The sequence below is a fragment of the Chiloscyllium punctatum genome, chromosome 19 (genome assembly GCF_047496795.1).
Source record: "Chiloscyllium punctatum isolate Juve2018m chromosome 19, sChiPun1.3, whole genome shotgun sequence".
Lineage (NCBI taxonomy): Eukaryota > Metazoa > Chordata > Chondrichthyes > Orectolobiformes > Hemiscylliidae > Chiloscyllium > Chiloscyllium punctatum.
In genome coordinates this window covers 94,092,847-94,113,889 of record NC_092757.1, presented here as the reverse complement: position 1 = coordinate 94,113,889, position 21,043 = coordinate 94,092,847, and the positions used below count along the sequence as shown (strand labels likewise).

The 21,043-nt window shown below is 41.9% G+C and overlaps 1 protein-coding gene and 1 long non-coding RNA gene across 2 annotated transcripts in view; one reads left to right on the top strand and one right to left on the bottom strand.

Annotated features, from left to right (window-relative positions):
- Positions 1-844: 844 nt before the first annotated feature.
- LOC140491640 (uncharacterized) lies at positions 845-11,067 on the bottom strand. Its single transcript, XR_011963348.1, has 2 exons — positions 10,713-11,067; positions 845-3,220 (listed from the first exon to the last, which is right to left on the bottom strand). It is a non-coding gene; the product is annotated as an uncharacterized lncRNA (long non-coding RNA).
- Positions 11,068-11,121: 54 nt separating this feature from the next.
- The window catches only part of crk (v-crk avian sarcoma virus CT10 oncogene homolog), a 42,326-nt gene continuing 32,404 nt past the window's right edge, over positions 11,122-21,043 (top strand). Inside the window, exon 1 of the mRNA XM_072590099.1 lies at positions 11,122-12,226. Within this exon, the coding sequence (XP_072446200.1) occupies positions 11,441-12,226 (786 nt within the window). The 5' untranslated portion in view covers positions 11,122-11,440. The remainder of the gene's footprint in view (positions 12,227-21,043) is intronic.

Sequence of the window (21,043 nt, the reverse complement as noted above, 5' to 3'; positions counted from 1 at the left end):
TGTGTGACTTTATTTTGTGCCTTTTGAAAAATTGTGAACTTAATTAAGAACGACCCAGTGTTTGAAAGGGTGGCTATGTGTTCTGATAGGCAAGTAACCTGACAGCCATTTCGAGTGTTGTGAAAACAAGCAGTAACTGAACTGTACATTTCAGACAATTTGAGCCAAGATGGTGGACACATGCTGCTCTTGTTGGCAACAAGTCTATGGACTAGTGTCCAGTTATTAATGACAAAGATGCTTTTGCCTGCCTGTGTGATTGATTCTCAGGTGACTGAACAATGGGGAGCTGGGAACATGTTACAGAGAGTTCAGTTCACCACAGGCGTGGTCTCTCTGATCTCTGTGGTTGGAACTCTATAAATCTGAAGAAAACATTATCTCAAGTTTATCCGTCTGGTAATCCGTCTGTTGTTAGCTGTGATTTTTGGACAAAAAAAGTCAGCAGTTATAAGGGAACCAGCCACCTTGTGTCTCTTACCAACCAGTGGAAGTATCCGGAGAAAGACAACCGATGCCACAGTTGGCCAGCAGCACACAAGTCATAAGATTTTCACAATAACTGAACTGAGGAACAAAGGTGATTGAACTCTTTTTCTCGTGTTTCTCCTTTATAAATAACCTATTTTACCTTGTGTGTTTGTCTGTGTGTGTTTTTTTAAGCAGGGGTTTATAAGGGAATTAGATTTGAATTAATCATGTTTTATACTGACTGATATAATTGTTTATCTGTAGCTAGAGTCTAATTACTTGTAATAAATATCATTCTTGTTCAGTACAGAAACTCAGTCCATGCTTTGTATCAATCTAGGTCCGAAAGTCAAGTAAATATGAGAACTTTGCATACTTTATAAAATCTTTAATGGTTGTGACATCACTGGGCATAGTGAGATTCAATTTCCAGGGCACTACCCAAGTGAGTTGTACACTTTACATTGATAAAGTTCATTTGGTGTTAACAAAAACTGAAATGTGGTTGGAATTATCAATTAATGGAACTTACCGATATCCTTTAAACACATCAATTTTAGTAAAATTAAAAATGCTTGTCCAATCTTCTCAATACAATATTCCAGTTGTGAAATCAGATATAAATCTGCCTTTTTTTTCACATTGACTTTGATTCAATGATCAATAATCTTTGTGACCAATCTGGTTTTTGCTCAATAGCTGAAATCAAGCTCCTATGATGCAGTTCATTGAACATAGAACATTACAGCGTAGTACAGGCCCTTCCACCCTCGATCAATAATATCATTGTCCATCATGAACTTAATTTCTTCCCTCATTTGAGCTAACTTCTTTGGAATGAATCTGTAAGGATGTTTGTTTATAGGTAATGCAACCCCTATATTAACATCAGGTATAACTAACTGCATTTTGCTTGTTTATTCACACAAATTGATTCTTGAATCTGGAATAACTTTCATCAGTTGCTTCAATGATTTTCTGGAAGAGAATATAATATTATATATAACTTTTAAGTGCATCTTGATTACCCAACTTTTTAAAAAAGCATTCATGGGATTAGGGCATTGCTCGCTAGGCCAGCATTTATTGCCCATCCCTAATTTTTAAAAATTCATTTTGTGGGACTTGATGGTTGCTGGCTGGCCAGCATTGATAGTCCATCTCTATTTGCCCTTGAGAAGGGGTTAGTGAGCTGCCTTTTTGAATCACTGCAATCTACTTGCTGTGGGTTGACCCACAATGCCAAAAGGAAGGAAATACCAGGATTTTGATCCAATGACTGGGGAGGAAAGGCGGTATATTTCCAAATCAGGGTGGTGTGTGGCTTGGAGGGGAACTTGCAGGTGGTGGTGTTCCCAAGTACTTGTCCAGAGGGCAGTTGGGAGGCAACCACATTGCTGTGGGTCTGGAGTCACATGTAAACCAGACGAGGTTAGGATGGTAGTGTCCTTTCCTAAAGGACATGAGTCAACCAGATGGGTTTCTCCAACAATCAACAATGGTATCATGATCATCATTAGACTCTTGATTCCAGAATTTTTTTTACTGAATTCAAATTTCACCATCTGCTGTGGTGGGATTTGAACCCGGGTTCCCAGAACATTATCTGGTCTCTAGATTAACAGTCCAGTGATAATACCATCAGGCCATCACCTCACCCCAATCTGATTAATAGAGGGTCAATGTTTCAATTTTCAATTTCAGATTCAGTTTGTATTTGTTCTGATATTTTTGTTTCATTCCTTACTTCATTTCACCACAGTAAATACAGTCATTTTTCCTAACTTTTCTTCCTGTTATAATAACTCTTGAAAATAGTTACATCATACCCTCACTGGTTTATCTTCTCCTGTCTGAAATACTCAGTACAGAATTCACATCATTGAGTTTAGTTTTGCTTTGATGAGGTTCAGTGAATCTCATTTCAAATGTTATCCCAAAGATAGGTATTAATTCAAAGAGCTTGTCTGCAGCAACAAAACTCCAAGCTTTGGTCATGATATCTGCTCTAGTTTTCATGGTTTGTTGAGCAATTTTCAAATCTTATTGGCCAACTCACAAACTTAGTTTGGTTATCTCTGAAACATGAAACATAGACTGCGTATGTAGCCTAGGTATTGGTTTATAATTTTAATTTTAATTTGATGAGTCCTTTCATCTCATGTCTGTACACCAATTCAAAAGGGTTATGTCCTGTGTACTCATTATAGACATCACAAATAGTAAATAATAACAAGGAAAATCAATTATCATTTGGACATTACTAACAATAAGCTGGAATAAGCTGTTCTTTAAAATTTGATGCCACTATTCCAAGACTCCTTGTGATTCTGAATGATAAGCTGAAGATGTAAGGTTTTATTATTCACAAAATATTCATTACTTCTTTGAACATTTGTAAAAATAAATTTGAAACTTGATATGGTTTTTTTTCTTTGAGTAATCCACGTCTTGTAAGAAACTGAATTCTAACCCAAATCAGATTTGAAATCCAACTACAGTAAGTCTGCAGACTCACCTGTATCCACAACAAATGTTACTCCTTCAGAAAAGGCCAACACATTTATTAAATACATCACTTCAGTCCATCCTGTTGACACACGACTGTGCAGCGGTGCACAGCTTGAACCACATCATCAAGTTCGCTGGTGATATGAATGTAGTGGGTGTCATCAGCAGGAACGATGAGTCAGCACACAGAGAGGGGGTGCAGCGGCTAACGGCCTGGCGCAGAGCCAACAACCTGTCTCTGAACATGGACAAAACAAAAGAGATGTTTGTTGACTTCAAGAGAGCATGGACCGACCACTCTAGACTGGATATGGATGGCTCCCCCGTTGAGATCGTGAAGAGCACCAAATTTCTTGGCGTTCACCAAATCTCATCTGGACCCTCAACCCCAGCTCCATAGGCAAGAATGTCCAGCAGCGCCTTTACTTCCTGCACAAGCTGAGGAAAGCCCCCCATCCGCCCCCCCATCCACCCCCCACCCCTACCCTCACCACATCCTACACAGGGTTCATTGAGAGGACCCTGAGCTGCTGCCTCACCGCCTGGTTCGGGAATTGCACCATCTTGGATTGTAAGACCCTGCAGCGGATAGTGAGGACAGCTGAGAAGATCATTGGGATCTCTCTCCCCTCCATTACAGATATTTACTCCACACACTGCAGCATTGTGGAAGACCCCACACATCCCTCACTCAAACTCTTCTCCCTCCCGCTATTCGGCAGAAGATACTGGAGCATTCAGTCTCTCACGGCCAGACTGTGCAACAGTTTCTTCACCCAAGCGATCAGGCTCCATAACTCTGTATGATCGGACTCCTTCTGAAACCCTTTGCACAACTTCGAATTGCTACTAGAAAAATGTCTATTATTTATCATTACTAGATTAGATTCCCTACAGTGTGGAAACAGGCCCTTCGGCCCAACAAGTCCACACCGACCCTCCGAAGAGTAACCCACCCAGACCCATTTCCTTCTGACTAATGCACCTAACACTATGGGCAATTTATCATGGCCAATTCACCTGACCTGCACATCTTTGGACTGCGGGAGGAAGCCAGAGCACTCAGAGGAAACCCACGCAGACTCTGGGAGAATGTGCAAACTCCACACAGTCGGTCACCCGAGGCTGGAATTGAACCCAGATGCTGTGAAGTAGCAGTGCTAACCACTGAGCCACCTATATGCTTCTACGACACTGTAACTTGCGTGTTTTCCACTTTTATGCACTTTATGCTGTGTACGATTGTGTACTTGTGCTGTCCATATAGCACCCTCCATCCTGGAGGAACGCTGTCTCGTTTTTAGTGTATCTGTTATTTTTGTTAGAAATGACAAATAAAGCTACTCTCTCTCTCTATTTTCACAGAAACCAGACTGTCTCTTCCAATTAGCTTCAGTTTTCCTAAATGGACATTTTTAACCTCCTTAATAATCAATTCTAACATATTCTCTACATGGATATCAAGCTAACCTGCATATAACGTCCCGGCTCCCTCTTTCTTAAATACAGTAGTTATATTTTCTAACACAAGAACAGAAGTTGCCGGAGAAGCTCAGCAGGTCTGGCAGCATCGATGAAGAGAAATCAAAGTTAATGTTTCGGGCACAGTGACCCTTCCTCAAAACTGACAAACCATTCTAAGGAAGGGTCACTGGACCCAAAATGTTAACTTTGATTCTCCTTTACAGATGCTGCCAGACCTGTTGAGATTTTCCAGGAACTTCTGTTTTTGTTTCTGACTTAGAACATCCGCAGTTCTTTCAGGTTTTTTAAAGTCATATTTTCTACTTTTCAGTCAAACAGAACCTTTCCAGAATCTATCTTACTTTGGCTAACGAACAACATACATCTATCATCTCATTAGCCACTGTTTCTGAGATCACTGGATGAAGTCCATCAGGATTTGTCGGTCTGCAACCCTATCGGTTTGCTGAATACCACTCCCTCCCGTCACAGTTATTACCAAAATGTTTTTGTATCCCCTACAGTGATGACAAAAAGCAAAATATTTCTGAATTCTGAAGAAGAGTCATACCAGATTGAAACGTTAACTGTTTCTCCCTCCACATGTGCTGTCAGATCTGCAAAGTTTCTCCAGCAATTTGCTTTTATTTCAGATTTCCAAAACCACCGTATCTTACTTTTATTATTGAAACAAAATATTTGTTAATTTAAACAATTTTCTTATTGCATGCTATTAACTTCACATACTCACTCTCCTGATGAAGGGCTTTTGCCCGAAACATTGACTCTCCTGCTCCTCAGATGCTGACCTGCTGTGCTTTTCCAGCACCAAACTTTTTGATTTTGACTCCAGCATCTGCAGTCCTCACTTTTTCCTCACTCTCTAGAGGACCAAATTGACATAACCTTTTCCTTTTTAAAAAGTCCACTTTCTGTTTTACATTTCTAGCTAACGTCCCCTCAGATTCTAATTTCTTTTTACAGTTTAACCTTTTAGTTATTCTCTGCCATATTTTATATTCTGTTCAATGATCTAACTTGCCACTCACCTTTGTGTTTTTTCCCTTAGGTTTGATGATTTCCTTAGTTTTATTCAGTTAGCCATAGATAATGAGATCTCCCTTTAGAATTTGTCATTCTCGTACATATTCTGATTCTGAGTATTTGATCTATCCTCTCACCCACAATCACTTCAACTAGTTTAGCTTTCATGCCTAGATGGTTGCCCAATTTAGGTTTAGAACACTAGTCTTTATCCCAGTCTTTCCCCTTTCAAACTAAAATATAATCATATTGTGATTGCTGCCACCCACGAATACAAAGAACAAAGAACATTACAGCACAGGAACAGGCCGTTTGGCCCTCCAAGTCTGCATTGATCCAGATCCTCTATCTAAACCTGTCGCCTATTTTCTAAGGATCCGTATCCCTCTGCTCCCTGCCATTCATGTATCTGTCTAGGTACGTCTTGAATGATGCTATCATTCCCGCCTCTACCACCTCCATTGGCAACGTATTCCAGGCACATACCACCCTCTGTGTGAAGAACTTTCCATATATATCTCCCCTAAACATTTCCCCTCTTACTTTGAACTCGTGAACCCTAGTAATTCAGTCCCCCACTCTGGGGAAAAAGCTTCTTGCTATCCATACTGTCTACACCTCTCATGATTTTGTAGGCCTCAATCAGGTCACCCCTCAACCGCCTTCTTTCCAATGAAAATAATCCTAATCCACTCAACCTCTCCTCATAACTAGCACCCTCCATAACAGGCAACATCCTGGTGAACCTCCTCTGCACCCTCTCCAAAGCATCCACATCCTTTAGGTAATGTGGCAACCAGAACTGTACGCAATATTCCAAATATGGCCAAACCAAAGTCTTATACAACTGTAACATGACCTGCCAACTCTTGTACTCAATACCCCATTCGATAAAGGCAGGCATGCCGTATGCCTTCTTGACCACTTTATTGACCTGAACACCCAGAATCTCTCTGTATTTCAATTTTCCCCAGGACATTTCCATTTACTATAAAGTACTTTGCTCTGGAATTGCATTTTCCAAATTGCATCACCTCGCATTTGTCCGGATTGAACTTCATCTGCCATTTCTCTGTCATCTCTCCAATCTATCTATGTTCTGCTGTATTCTCTGACGGTCTCCTTCGGTATCTGCTACTCCACCAATTTTAGTGTCATCTGCAAACTTGCTAATGAGGCAACCGACACCTTCCTCCAAATCATTTATGTATATCACAAGCAACAGTGGTCCCAGGACAGATCCCTGTGGGACACCACTGGTCACAGGTCTCCATTTTGAGAAGCTCCCTTCCATTACTACTCTCTGTCTCCTGTTGCCCAACCAGTTCTCTATCCATCTAGCTAGAACACCCTGGACCCCATGTGACTTCACCTTCTTCATCAGCCTACTAAGGGGAACCTTATCAAATGCCTTACTAAAGTCCACGTATATGACATCTGCATCCCTTCCCTCATCAATCAACTGTGTCACCTCTTCAAAGAATTCTACTAAGTTTGTAAGACGTGACCTTACCCACATAAAACCATGTTGCCTATCACTAATAAGCCTGTTTTCTTCCAAATGGGTATATATTCTATTCCTTAGTATCTTAGCCAGTAGCTTTCCTACCACTGATAGAAAGTGTGGTGCTGGAAAAGCACAGCAGGTCAGGCAGCATCCGAGGGGCAGGAGAATCGATGTTTCGGGCATAAGCCCTTCATCAGGGATGATTGATGAAGGGATTATGCCCGAAACGTCGATTCGTCTGCTCCTCGGATGCTGCCTGACCTGCTGTGCTTTTCCAGCACCACAATCTCAACTCTGATCTCCAGCATCTGCAGTCCTCACTGTTTACCTACCACTGATGTCGGGCTCACGGGTCTGTAATTATCTAGATTATCCCTACTACCCTTCTTAAACAAGGGGACAACATTAGCAATTCTCCAGTCCTCTAGGACCTCCACCGTTTTCAAGGATGCTGCAAAGATATCTATTAAAGCCCCAGCTGTTTCCTCTCTCGCTTCCCTCAGTAACCTGGGATAGATCCCATCCGGTCCTGGGGACTTGTCCACCTTAATGCCTTTTAGAATATACAACACCTCCTCCCTCCGTATACCAACTTGACTGAGAGTAATCAAAGATCTATCCATAACCTCAACATCCACCATGTCCCTCTCCTCAGTGAATACCGATGCTATTTACTCATTTTGTCTGACTCCACGCATATCTTTCCTCCTTTGTCCTTGAGTGGGCCAACCCTTATCCTAGTTACCCTCTTGCTCCTTATATATGAATAAAAGGCTTTGGGGTTTTCCTTAACTCTGCTCGCTAAGGATTTCTCATGACCCCTTGTAGCCCTCTGAATTCCTTGTTTCAGATTGGTCCTATATTTCCAATATTCTAACAAAGTTTTGTCTGTCTTCAGTTGCTTAGACCTTATGCACACATCCTTTTTCCTCTTAGCTAGTCTCACAATTTCACCTGTCATCCATGGTTCCCTAATCTTGCCATTTCTATCCTTCATTTTCATAGGAACATATCTCTCCTGAACTCTAATCAACCTCTCTTTAAAAGCCTCCCACAAATCAAATGTGGATTTGCCTTCAAACAGCTGCTCCCAATCCATATTCCCCAGCTCCTGCTGAATTTTGCTATAGTTTGCCTTCCCCCAATTTAACACTCTTCCTTGAGGACCACTCTCATCTTTGTCCATGAGTATTCTAAAACTTATGGAATTGTGATCACTATTCCCAAAGTATTCCACCACTGAAACTTCATCCACCTGGCCGGGCTCATTTCCTCACCCCAGGTCCAGTGTGGCCTCTTCCCAAGTTGGATTACTTGCATATCTTTACCCTGAGGTCATGAATTATTACAGACATATTGCATTATGTATTGACACATTGGATGAAGGAACTGAATGCATTGTTGCTAAGTTTGCAGATGACACAAAGATAGTTGGCAGGTCAGGTAGTGTAGAGGGAATGGGGAGGTTGCAGAAGGACTTGGCAGTTGGAATACAATGTGAAAAAGTGTGCAGTTTTCCCATTTTGTACGAAGAATAGGTGCATACACTATTTTCTAAACAAGGAAAGGCTTTGGAAATCTGAAACAGAAAGACTTGGAACACCTAGTTCAGGATTCTCTTAAGGGTTAACATGCAGGTTCAGTTGACAGTTAGGAAGGAAAATGCAATGTTTGCATTCATTTCAGAGGGCTAAAGTACAAGAGCAAGAGATGTGCTGCTAAGGCAGTATAGGACTCTGGCCAGACCATATTTGAAATATTGTGAGTAGTTTTGTGTCCCACACCTCAGGAAGGAAATGCTGGCGTTGCTGGCAGAGAAGGTTACAAGAATGATCCCGATGATGTAGGGCTTGTCAGATGAAGAGCGGTTGAAGACTCTGGGTCTGTACTCAATGGAGTTTCAAAGAACAAGGAGGGGATCTGATTGAAACTTGCAGAATACTAAGAGGCTGGATAGAATGGACGTAGAAAAGATGCTTCCACTAGTAGGAGAGACAAAGACCCAGGGGCACATCCTCAGAGTGTAGGGGCAACCCTTTTCTTTGGTCTGATAGCCATGACTCTGCAGAACTCATTGCTGCAGAGGGACGTGAAGGCTAAGTCATTTAAGACAGAGATAGGTTCGCAATTTTTGCGAAGATTTGTAGCTCAGGTTGATGATAAGTATGTAAGTTAGCTCACTGAGCTTGAAGGTTTATTTTCAGACATTTCATCACCATACTAAGTAACATCATCAGTGACAGTGTCTGGTGAAGCAGTGGTGGTATGCCCTACCTCTCTATTTGTAGGTCTTGGATTTTTAAGATGGGTGATGTCATTTCCAGTTTGTAATTGGAAAGGGAATCAAGGGTTATGGGGAGAAACCAGGAAAATGGGATCGAGGAACATAGCAGCCATGATCAAGCAGCAGAGCAACCTTGATGGGCCAAATGGCCTAATATATCTATGGTTGAAAAACAAGTGATTCTGATTTTTGAATTCCTCCAGGGAGAGATAGTGTTCCTCCATATCTCCCAGATTCTCAATTCTGTTACTTGAACATCCCAATGTTAATTGATCCATCACTGGTAGTTTTGCTATCTGGGCTGTCTGGGCTGCATGCTGTGGAGTTGTCTTAGTCCAACACATTATATATTTATTAAGCCAACAAACAATCCAGGTCTTTTTCAATATATAATTTCAGTTACATCACACTGTAAACTTTTGCTATAAATTCTGTGTCTTAAAATCTTATTCTCCACAACCACCTGATGAAGGAGCAGCGCTCTGAAAGCTAGTGCTTCCAAATAAATCTGTTGGTCTATAGCCTGGTGTTGTGTGATTTTTAACTTAGCCAGCTATGAAGAAAGGCTGGATAAGCTCATGATTTGGAGATGCCGGTGTTGGACTGGGGTGTACAAAGTTAAAAATCACACAATAGCAGGTTATAGTCCAACAGGTTTAATTGGAAGCACACTAGCTTTTGGAGCACTGCTCCTTCATCAGGTGGTTGTGGAGGACACAGTTGTAAGACACAGAATTTACAGCAAAATTTTACACAGTGTGATGTAACTGAAATTATACATTGAAAAATACCTTGATTGTTTGTTGAGTCTTTCATCTGTTTGAATACCATGATCGTTTCACTTCTTTCATGTATAAATCACAAAACTTTTTTTTTAGAAGTTGCATTCTCAGGTTAACTGTAACAATTGGTGTTAGCTGGACAATATGTTGAAGGTGTTAAGCCACACGTGTTCTCTATCTGTGCCATAATGTTTAGGCTGATTCTAATCTAAATAGAACAAGGGGCCACAATTTTAAAGTGAAAGGCAAGAGGTTTATGGGAGAATTTGAGGAAATATTATTTTCACTCAGAGGATGGTGGAAGTCTTCAGGGTAACTGAGGCAGAAAATCTCACAACCTTTAAAAGTACTTGGATGATCAACTGAAGTGTCATAACATTCAAGGCTGTGGGCCTTGACAATTCCAGATAATGGGGACTGGTGTGGATGTCAGCCTATTTTTGATGGTACAGACTCGATGGGCCGAAGCACCTCATCTGCACAGTATAGTTCTATGAATCGGTAACCTAAACTTCTCCACCCTCCCTCAGCCCTCAGGGCCTACCTGATTGTCAAGCTAACGTGACTTTAAGCGTTTCAGTCCCAAACACAATCTTCCCTTAGATGCTTCAACATTAAATCTTGGTTTGATAAGTGAAGCGTCACTGACCTCGAAACACTGACTTTGTCTTCTCTTCACGGATGCTGCCGGACCTGCTCCGTTTCTCCAGCAATTTCTGTGTCTGTTTATTTCAGATCCGCATTTTTTTTTCCCTCTCAGTTTTAATTTTGTTTGATGATCCCCCCTCGGAGCGCCCTGACACTTTTCTCTTGGTTGACTGGGGCAGTGCGACTTGTCATTGAGCGACCTCACCAAGATGGCGGACGGCATTACCCATCCCGGCCCGGCCCCCAACGAAATAGCCACCAACCGCCCTTCCGGGTGGGGGGGTGAGGTCATCGCGCGCCCTCTCTCTTCACCTCCCCCCACCCCCAATTCAAACACGCTCCAGGGAGTGCGCGTGCGCAGCGGGGAAGGGGCGGCCCCTTTTAGAGAACAAACGCCCTCGTCAAAAGTCGGCGGATAGAAATCGGCTAAAAGGGTCGGGCGCAGTTAACGATCTCGCGCGCTATTTTCCAATAGATTTACACAGAAAGAGGGAAAGCATAAGTTTCACAAACAAGAGTCCCAGCTGAGATTGACAGGGGGAGGGGCGGATTTTATGAAGTAAACCCGTGTCCGTTTGCCGCCCCGGGGGCTTTTTTTTTTAAATTTTATTTAGTGTGTTGTGAGGGGAGGCCTGAGGCCTAGGCGGTGAGTAGGCCGCTGCCGGCGCCGTTGGGCAGGCAGAGCAGAGCGGAGCCCGGCCTGGGGGCGCAGCTGACCACACGGAGGACATGGCGGCTAATTTCGACGTCCAGAAGCAAGAAAGCTGGTATTTCGGGCCGATGAGGCGGGACCAAGCCGTCTCTCTGCTGCAGGGCCAGAAGCACGGCACTTTCCTGGTGAGGGACAGTCGCACCATCCCAGGGGACTACGTGCTGAGTGTCAGCGAGAACTCCAAAGTGTCCCATTATATCATCAACAGCCGGCAGCAGCAAGGCCCAGGCCCCGGGCCCGGCCGTTACCGCATTGGCGACCAGGAGTTCGAGCACTTGCATGGCCTGCTGGAGTTCTACAAGATCCACTACCTGGACACTACCACCCTGCTGGAGCCTGTCCACAGGCCCAACGCCTCGTACATGCCTGCCAACAGCGTCCCGCCCGAGGAGGCCCACTTCGTCCGAGCCCTCTTCGACTTCCCCGGCAACGACGAGGAAGACCTGCCGTTCCGCAAGGGCGACGTGCTCCGTATCCTGGACAAGCCCGAGGATCAGTGGTGGAACGCGCAGAACGGCGAAGGCCGCTGCGGCATGATCCCCGTGCCTTACGTGGAGAAGTGCCGGCCCAGCTCGCTGCTCGGCCCGGCGAACAGCCCCGAGGGCGGCCCGGCGGCGGCGGTGGGGGCGGCCCAGCACCAGCCGCCGTCGGGGCTTGGCGGAGTCGGGCAGCCCGAGTTCGGGCCCTATGCCCAGCCCAGTGTCAGCGCCTCGCTGCCCAACCTCCAGAACGGGCCGGTGTATGCCCGGGCCTTCCAGAAGCGAGTCCCCAATGCCTATGATAAGACAGCCCTGGCCCTGGAGGTAGGTATATCCTCGTTCATTCTGTTGCCTCCCCCCTTCAGCAGTGGCCCTCTCATGCCTCAGCTTGGTCGCTACACTCATGGATGCAATGGCAACTCACTGAAGAGGCTGAATAAAATCGATGACGAGTACTATCAAGAATAAGAACTCTCCGTATTCTGCCCAAGTTTAAAAGAAAAGTCCGGTTGGACTTGAAACGTTAAGGTTTTCTCCAGGTGTTACCAGGCTTGCTGAGTTTCTCTAGCACTTTGTTTTTTTTTTATTTCAAGTTTCTAGCATCACGGTTTGTTTTTATTCAGCCTGAACATCTGACCTGGATTAGTATTGAGTTTTTACTTCACATTCTTGTTGGGTTCAGTGGTTAGCACTGCTGCCTCACAGCGTCAGGGGCCCAGGTTCGATTCCAGCCTCGGGCGACTGTCTGTGGGGAGTTTGCACATTCTCCCCGTGTCTGCGTGGGTTCCCTCCGGGTGCTCCGGTTTCCTCCCACAGTCCAAAGATGTGCAGGTTAGGTGAATTGGCCATGCTAAATTGCCCGTGATGTTAGGTGTATTAGTCAGAGGAAAATGGGTCTGGGTGGTTATTCTTTGGAGGGTCGATGTGGATTTGTTGGGCTGAAAATCCTATTTCCATACTGTAGGGAATCAAGTCTAATCATGTCAAGTAACTTGGGATGTTGAGGGTGCTACATCAATATTTGTGCAGTGTTGAAAAGGAAGCTGAGATTGTTCTATTTAAAAAATGAAAGTTATGGGGCATCTGGTGTCTTTGCTTAAAACATCACAAGGCACAGTGCTGTTATTAGATATGGTTTGAAATGTCACTTGAACTGATGTTAGAACAGGTGACTATTTTTGTTAGAAGTGAACTTAAAAAGGATAATGTTTGGGAGGGAGATGGATTCCAGAGTTTTAGGCATCAACTGCTGATGGCACAACCACCAGTAGTGGGCCAATTAAAATTAGGAACAAGCAAAATGCCAAAATTATGAATCTGGTTTGTTGAACTGGAGAAGCTTGTAGGAATCTGACAGTGATGCTTTGGACAGGTTTGAACACTAGGCACAATTTTAAAATTAAAGCATAATCTGAAGAAACTGGGGCTTTTTTTCTCATGCAGGAAAGATTTAAGGAGGGGTGTGACATCGTGTTTAAAACTCAAATAATTTGGGCAGGCTAGACAAGGATGAAACTATTTCCATGTCAGAAAGATCTGGAACCAGACAGTTTAAAAATCTCTCAACACCAAGTTATAGTCCAACAGGTTTATATGGAAGCACTAGCTTTTTGGACACTGCTCCTTCATCAGGTGGTTGTGGAGTATAAGATCATGCACCCAGAATTGGCTATAAATTCTGAGAGTGATCTTAACCTTCACATCACCTGATTAAGGAGCGGCACTCCGAAAGATAGTGCTTCTAAATAAACCTGTTGGACCATAGCCTGGTGTTGTGATTTTTTTTAACTTCATCCACCCCAGTCCAATACCGGCATCCCCAAGTCACGCAACCAGAAAGTACTAATTTATAGCTGTTGTCAGCGGACCAATGGGGGAGGTGAGATTTTTAATGGCAAATTATAATATAGAATGTGAAAGAGTGGAAATAAAGACATTATCCATTTCCACTTTGGAACCAATAAATATCTGGAAACGAGGCAAGGAATGATGGCGTTGGCCTGGGGAGATGAGTTGGATAGGTCTTTTAGACTGCTGGAAAGGGCTTAATGGTCATTTTCTGTTCAGGTGGTATTCTGTGGTATTGGGATGAGGGCCTTCAGTTGGGGAGATTGGAAGTATTGAAATTGCCTCTTTGGAGCATGATGGGCTAAGTGGCAACTTTCAACCAATTTGTTTGTAGGTGGTGAAAAGTTTCATTTGTAACCAGAGGGCATAGATTGAAATAATTGGCATGCTAGCAAGTTATGCTCTGGAATGCAGTACCTAAGGCTATAGTGAAGATGGATTTTGCATTTTTATACTACCGTTTGTCAAGTTGCTAGGAAATATTTTTTGAATAATTTTTCCTTTAACATGGGAAGTTGTGACCACCAATTTGCACACCACATGATTCGCAAACAGCACTGAGACAAATAAGAAGATAATCTGTTGAGAATTAAGTATTGTTCCAAGAAGCCAAGGAGAGAACTTCATACTTTTAAAGAGCAAGGTTGACCTAGATTTAGATTACTTAGTGTGGAAACAGGCCCTTCGGCCCAATAAGTACGCACCACCCCTCCAAAGAGCAACCCACCCAGACCCTGAGACAGCAGGGTTGGCTTGGGAAGAGGTTTACAGAAACAACATGTCTTCAGTGCATTGTGTAGGAGCTGGGATGTTGTCATGTGCCTGTGCAGGACATTGGTCAGGCCACTTTTAGAATACTATATGGAAAACTACAAGACATAGGTTTAAAGTGAGAGGGAAACGATTTTAAAAAAGAGCTGAAGGAGACTTTTTTTTCATGTAGAGGTTTGTGCATGTATAGCATGAGCTGCCAGAGGAAGTGATGGAAGCTGGTACAATTTATAACATTTAAAAGGCACCTGGATGGGAATATGAATAGGAAGGGTTTGGAGTGATATGGGCCAAATGCTTGCAAGTAGGACTAGGTGAGATTGGGATATTTGGTTGGCATGGATAAGTTGGACTGAAAGGTCTGTTTCTGTGGTGTGTGTGTGTCAATCATGTAAAATGTCAAATTAACTGGCAAAAATCAAGATACAAAGAAGTAGAGAGGAATGATGACTGAAAGCTTGGTTAAAGATGAGTTTTAAGTAGCATTTTTTTAAAAATAGTGTCAAAGGAGCTAATGAATGGAGAAATTGAGTTTATGGCCTGGCAGCTGAAGGCACAGCTGTCAAGTTAGAACACAGCAAGTGAGAGTTGGGGGGAGGGAAAATTCTTGATTGGTCTGAGAGCTGGAGTAGTTACAAGGATAGAGAGACAATGTTCAAACAACTTGGGTATAGACAATAAATGCGGATCTACTTCGTTGCTTGCATTCAACTGAAACACACACCATACAGCAGTGAGACAAGCATTTCAGAATTGAGGTGTAGGTTACCAGAATAACTAAAGTGCCTTAATTTTCTGTGAAGAGATGAGCGAAGTGGAAATGCTGTCATCTATTGGAGGGATGTTAAACGAAGGTAACTGCCTGTCGTAATGGAACACTTGGTGTTCTCTGCTCATGAAATGCATTGGTGGACACTGCTATTTCACACTGTGGTAGCTGTAATGCAGATAAAATGGTAACTGTTTTGGGCACAGCATGTTCCTGCAAGCAGCCTTGATGAATGATCATTTCACTTAATTTATTCCCTCAATATTGGAAAACAATGAAAGACTTGTGGCTCTATTTCTATATCCACAAAAATTGCAAGGCTGGACTTATATTTGATTTGAATGTTCCCTCTGATTCCATTACAACTTAGGGTCAAAGTTCTTAGTGTCTTTGCCAGTATTCCTCCCTTAGCCAACACAGAGGGGGAGTGGGATATGGTTTCCATGGCTTAAGGTTGGCACTGAATAGTTTGTCTTAAGACACTTACTAGTATTGTAAGCAAAGTATTTGGCAAACCTGCTTTTTCCTCACATGAGGATACCAAAGAAAAAGGGGTGTTAAGGGGTGCAAAAAGATGCGTTCTAATTGTTGAGAGTAATCAAGATGTACTTTGGTTTCCTGAAGCTTTCCAGTTTAGTTAATACTGTGACTCCGAATTAAAATGCAAGCTTTTTATGTGACAGTTTGTCAAGATTGCAACCAAAAGTTGTTTTTATTAAAATAGATATTGAAATATTAAGAATAAAGTCAGGGTCTAAATCACACTTGTGCATTAGCAACATTGGTACTGGGAAGAAGTCCCTGAACTTGTCGCATGATATAGAATGTTTTGCATGACATTTTCAATGCAGATCTCCATAATTTGTGCAACTCCATTAAATTTTGGCCCAGTCAGTTGAAACTCAAGCAGACTAGTGTTCTTAGAAATATTAAACCAAGGCCTATCTCGGATTAAAAAATCTTGGGGCCCTATTTGAAGTGAGCAGAAGAAACTCCTGGCGTGCTGCTCACATTCATTCTGCAACCATTGCCATCAAAACCCATTACTTATTTTTTCAGTTGTTTTGGAATTTAATTACAGTAAACTTCAAATATAATTGGAACAATGTTATACTTCAAAAGAAAATGTTTGTTATTTTGACCTGCCTATGCTTTTAGATGCTCATTGAGTTTGAGCTGAATAGGCCAGGATAATTCTGGTTTGGGTTGGAGGAGGGGGAAAGTGACCAGTGATTCTGCTCCACTTCGTGAACTTTATCCACCTGATTTTCTAGGAGTATCAGGTGAGTACAGGATTTGCATTGGCTGAACAACCATCACAAATCAGTAGTCTGACAACATTCGTCATCCAGCCTTTCATCAGCAATCTTCTGAGAGGTGTAGCATTGTTAATAACAATGTACTTGTTCGTATTTAATTATAATTGCAAATAGAATATGCTGGTTGATGAAGCAGCAGACCTCTCTGTGCTCCATGAAGGATTTTGGGATGTTACAATCATGAATATTGTTCTTTTGATTTCATGTTTTAATTCATTTGAGTTTAGATTATCTTGTTTATGCTTTGTAACTGACTATTGAAAAGTTTGCACGTACTTATTAACAACCCTTCAATTAACTATTTAGTCAGGAATCAAAACTTGGCACATGTTTCTGGAACAGTAACTTTATTAACTGCAAACAGCCCATTATTTTAAAGTAGAAAGGCATGTAAATTTGGATGATGAAAGATTGTGCAATCGTATTTCATTCACAGATTAATAGTTTGCATGCCATCTCTCTCACTTTCCTTTTGAAGATTGCTGCAAGGTCTTTGATAACACAATCAAATCCCAAACTTAATTGAGTACTGCCTTTCTGTAATTCAAGTAAAATCATAAGGTGGCTAAACCAATAAATGTATTAGAACAGAAATGCTTTCATATTTCACTTCTACTGAAATGGACTAACGTGAAAAAGGGTCCAAAGTTTTAATCGTTACATATTTTAGTTACTAAAACTTGAGTAATTATTAGATGTGGTGATTCAAGCGTGATAAAAGGTGATGCATTGCCTGAGGTCTGATGGCTGGTAACTGGAAAATGACATCTGTTTATGAAACTACCTAACATAAAAAAAATTTCCTTTTATAGTAAATTCTGGCCCAAGGTTGTGTCTTCCTCTTGGAATGCTGTGGAGTTTGCAATAAATATCAGTTGAGTTTCTATAGATCTTGTGATCCTTTGAGAAATCAAGTATTTGTAATTTAGTTTCAGGTATTCTTAATTGAATTAGAAGTGAGGCTGTAGATTTCAATCTTATCACTTAGTAATTTTCAGCATGGTGTTTGAAATTTGAGGTAGAAATAATATATTTATCTTTCAACATCCACGCATATGAAGAACAAGATAAAAGTTTGAGGAAAATGTAAAAGATTGGCTTCACAAATGTATTGATTTTGCTCTAAACTTCCCAAGTTCTTGTGTGCTAACACTAAAATATGCAGGGCAGCGCATGCTGAAGTCAGTATGCTGTTGCGATAACATTTCAGCTGAAATTGAGTTCCAGTGGCAGATCTATAATCGTCAATTTGCATTACAAAATTCAGAATGTTCTTTTAAAGCATGACGTGAAGTTGAAAAAAACCACGTCCAAAATTGGGTCTGTTTCACGGCTTGGGTAGACATGCAGGAAGTGAATTTCAGTTGTCTTCGCTAAACTGTCTTATTGTGATACTTGGTGTGATAAAGAGGGCTAAAGGAAGTTCATGTGGTGGCATGGTCTAGTGTGATTTGAAAACAGGTCATTGAGCTCAGGAGTGATGGGTGAATGAGACTTTGCTGCCTGTCCCAATATGCATCGACATTTGTATAACTTCAGGATTACAAAGGGTAGAATATAGAAGGCTCTCCAGGAGTGCAGTTGCATAATTTGAGTTTAGGGATAGCAAAACATAGATGACAGTTTCAACAGTAGAAGAGCCGAGGCTGTGACAAATTTGCATGTTAATTTTCTGAAAATAGCTAGTCTGTATGACAGTGTAGATATAGATGAAAGCTTGTATTGCAATATCTGTAATCTGCAGCAAAATTGTTATGTGGTAGTCCCATTTTGAAGCAAGATGATCAAATTCAATTCCCAGATTGGAGTTGACCATTTATAGCTCCTATTTGAAATACTGGTGTCATTGGGGAGGCGATGACAGTGATATTATTATTGGATAGCTTGTTCAGAGACCCAGTTAATGTTCTGGGGACTTGGGTTCAAATCCACAGCAGGTGTTAGAATTTGAATTACATAAAAATCTGGGCTGAACGATACAATGATGACCATAAATCCATTGCTGGGGGAAAACCCACTTGGTTCACTAATGTCCTTTCGGGAAGGAAAGTGTCATCCTTAGCTGATCCGGACTACATGTCACTCCAGACCCATAGCAGTGTGGATAACTCCAACTGCTCTCTGGGCAGTTAAGGATAGGCAATAAATGCTGGCCTGGCCAGTGAACCTCTCATCGCACTAATGAATTTTAAAAAGCTAATTTGTGGGGGAGGGAGGAAGATGCCAAAAGTCAAATAAAATTTAACTATTGGAAATTAGTCTAATGTAAAACAAATTTCATTGCTTTTGGGTGAAATCAATTTTACATTTCCTGTCTGGATATCTTATCAGTGGGGGACAATAAACTTCAAGCGTGATTTGCCCATGCTTTTTGTTTAGTCTTCCTGGGTACTGCAAGCTGACACGATCCCCATGTGAGACTCCCCTTCACTTATGATCTGTGGATCTAGAACAGAGATTTATTCATGGAGTTCCTCCTGGATTCAATGGCATTATTACAATGCTGACTTCTGCTTAGGAGCATTCAGGGGCATCACAGGAAGGGCTTTTCTTTTCCTTTGGATGGATTTTTGAGAGTCGGATGTGAGTTCTGTTCCACTGCCATACTAAAGCTGTTCTTGTTAAAGTCACAAATTATAATCTGTGTGTCAGGGGTAATGGGCTGGAAATAGAGCCCTGCCACTCCAAGTCGTCATCAAACTTAACTTCAAAGTATGAAAGTCTCCATTTTACCAGTCTGTCAGACCCAAGTTAACAGAAAATAGGCCACGTTTTTGTACTAAATAAGATTACTATTTATCACAGTCAAGATTTTAACCCCAATTAGACAACTATGAACTTTCAGCATATCTCTACCAGTAAAAACTCCAAACCCCTTCTAAAAATCTCCCTAAGTGAAAGGGAAAGTTGGAGGGGAAAAAACTGGCAAAGCATTTAAGGTGTCCTGTCCAGTATTTGCCAAGGTGATCCTAGTGCTTGCCAGGATTTTCTGTTCTTCAATCCTTTTTCCCTCTCCAGGTACGAATGCTCATTGTCATGTTTCGAGACTAAAGTGTGCTTTCATCACACACTCCTGCCATTATTAGAACTGCATATTTCAATAACAAAATGTTGTCCGACTCTGCTTCAGGCTTCGCTTTTTTACTTTTGAAGATCTCATCCACATTTAGTCATGCAGCATGGAAACAGACCTTTGGTCCAACTTGTCCACATTGACCAGATATTCTAGATTAACCTAGTCCCATTTGGCCCATATCCCCCTCAACCCTTTCTATGTGTACACCATCCAGATACCTTTTTAAATGTTGTAATTGTACCAGCTTCCACAACTACCTCTGGCAGTTCATTCCATACGTGCACCAACCTCTGCATGAAAAAGTTGCCTTTTTAAGTTCCTTTTAAATCTTTCTCCTTTTCACATTAAACCTAATGCCCTCTAGCTTTGGACTTCACTATCTGGAGGTAAAAACCTTGACTATTCACCATATTCATAGAGATGTATAGCATGGAAACAGACCCTTCGGTCCAACTCATCCATGTTGACTAAATGTCCTAATCTAACCTAATCCCATTTGCCAGTACTTGGCCCATATCCCACTAAATCTTTTGACATTTCTTTTAAATATTGTAATTGCTGCTAGCTTCAGATTTGACTGGTGTAATGCATTTTTTTTCTTTTTTCACTCGTGGGCTGTGGGCATCGCTAGCCGGCCAGCATTTATTGCCCATCCATAGATGCCTTTGAGAGAGTGGTGGTGAGCTGTCTTGAATTGTTGCAGTTCATACTCAAATTCTGTCATCTATGAATGTGAGATTGTGCAAAACTCTGTCCTTGTCCTAAATTAGACTGCACTTGCTAACCATATTGGCTTCTTAGAAAGCAATGTCTTGAATTTAATGTTCTTTGTGTTGCTTGACTACTGTCTCAAATCTCTTACAATCCTGAAGCCTCCAATATTTGTACTTGATTAATTCTGACCTCTTGTGCATCCTGAGTTTGGTAGCTCTACCCATTGGTAGTTGCTTGGGACTTAAGTTATGGAATTCCTTTCCTAGCCCCTTCCACGTTTTTTGCTTTAGTTTTCTCCTTTTAAGTTGCTGCATTATATCTTCTGCTTTGACCAAGCTTAAGCTGATCTGTCCTAGTTCCCATCTAGGATCAAAATACTTTGAATCCTGAATAGGTCAAGGGGTATGGGAATGTTGTGGGAAATTGCAATTGTGTTAGAAGGTTGGTTGTGACATGGTTGAATGTTGGTACAAGTTCGAGATGCCAAGTGACACATTTATGCTCTCATTTCCATTTTGCAGCAATTGGAGACTTTGTCCCTCACCCAGACACCCTATCTAATGAGGAAATAGAGATATGCCTTTTCTGATTAAAAGTCAATATCTATGTATGTTCTTAAGTGTGAAAGAGGTGCATAATGAAAC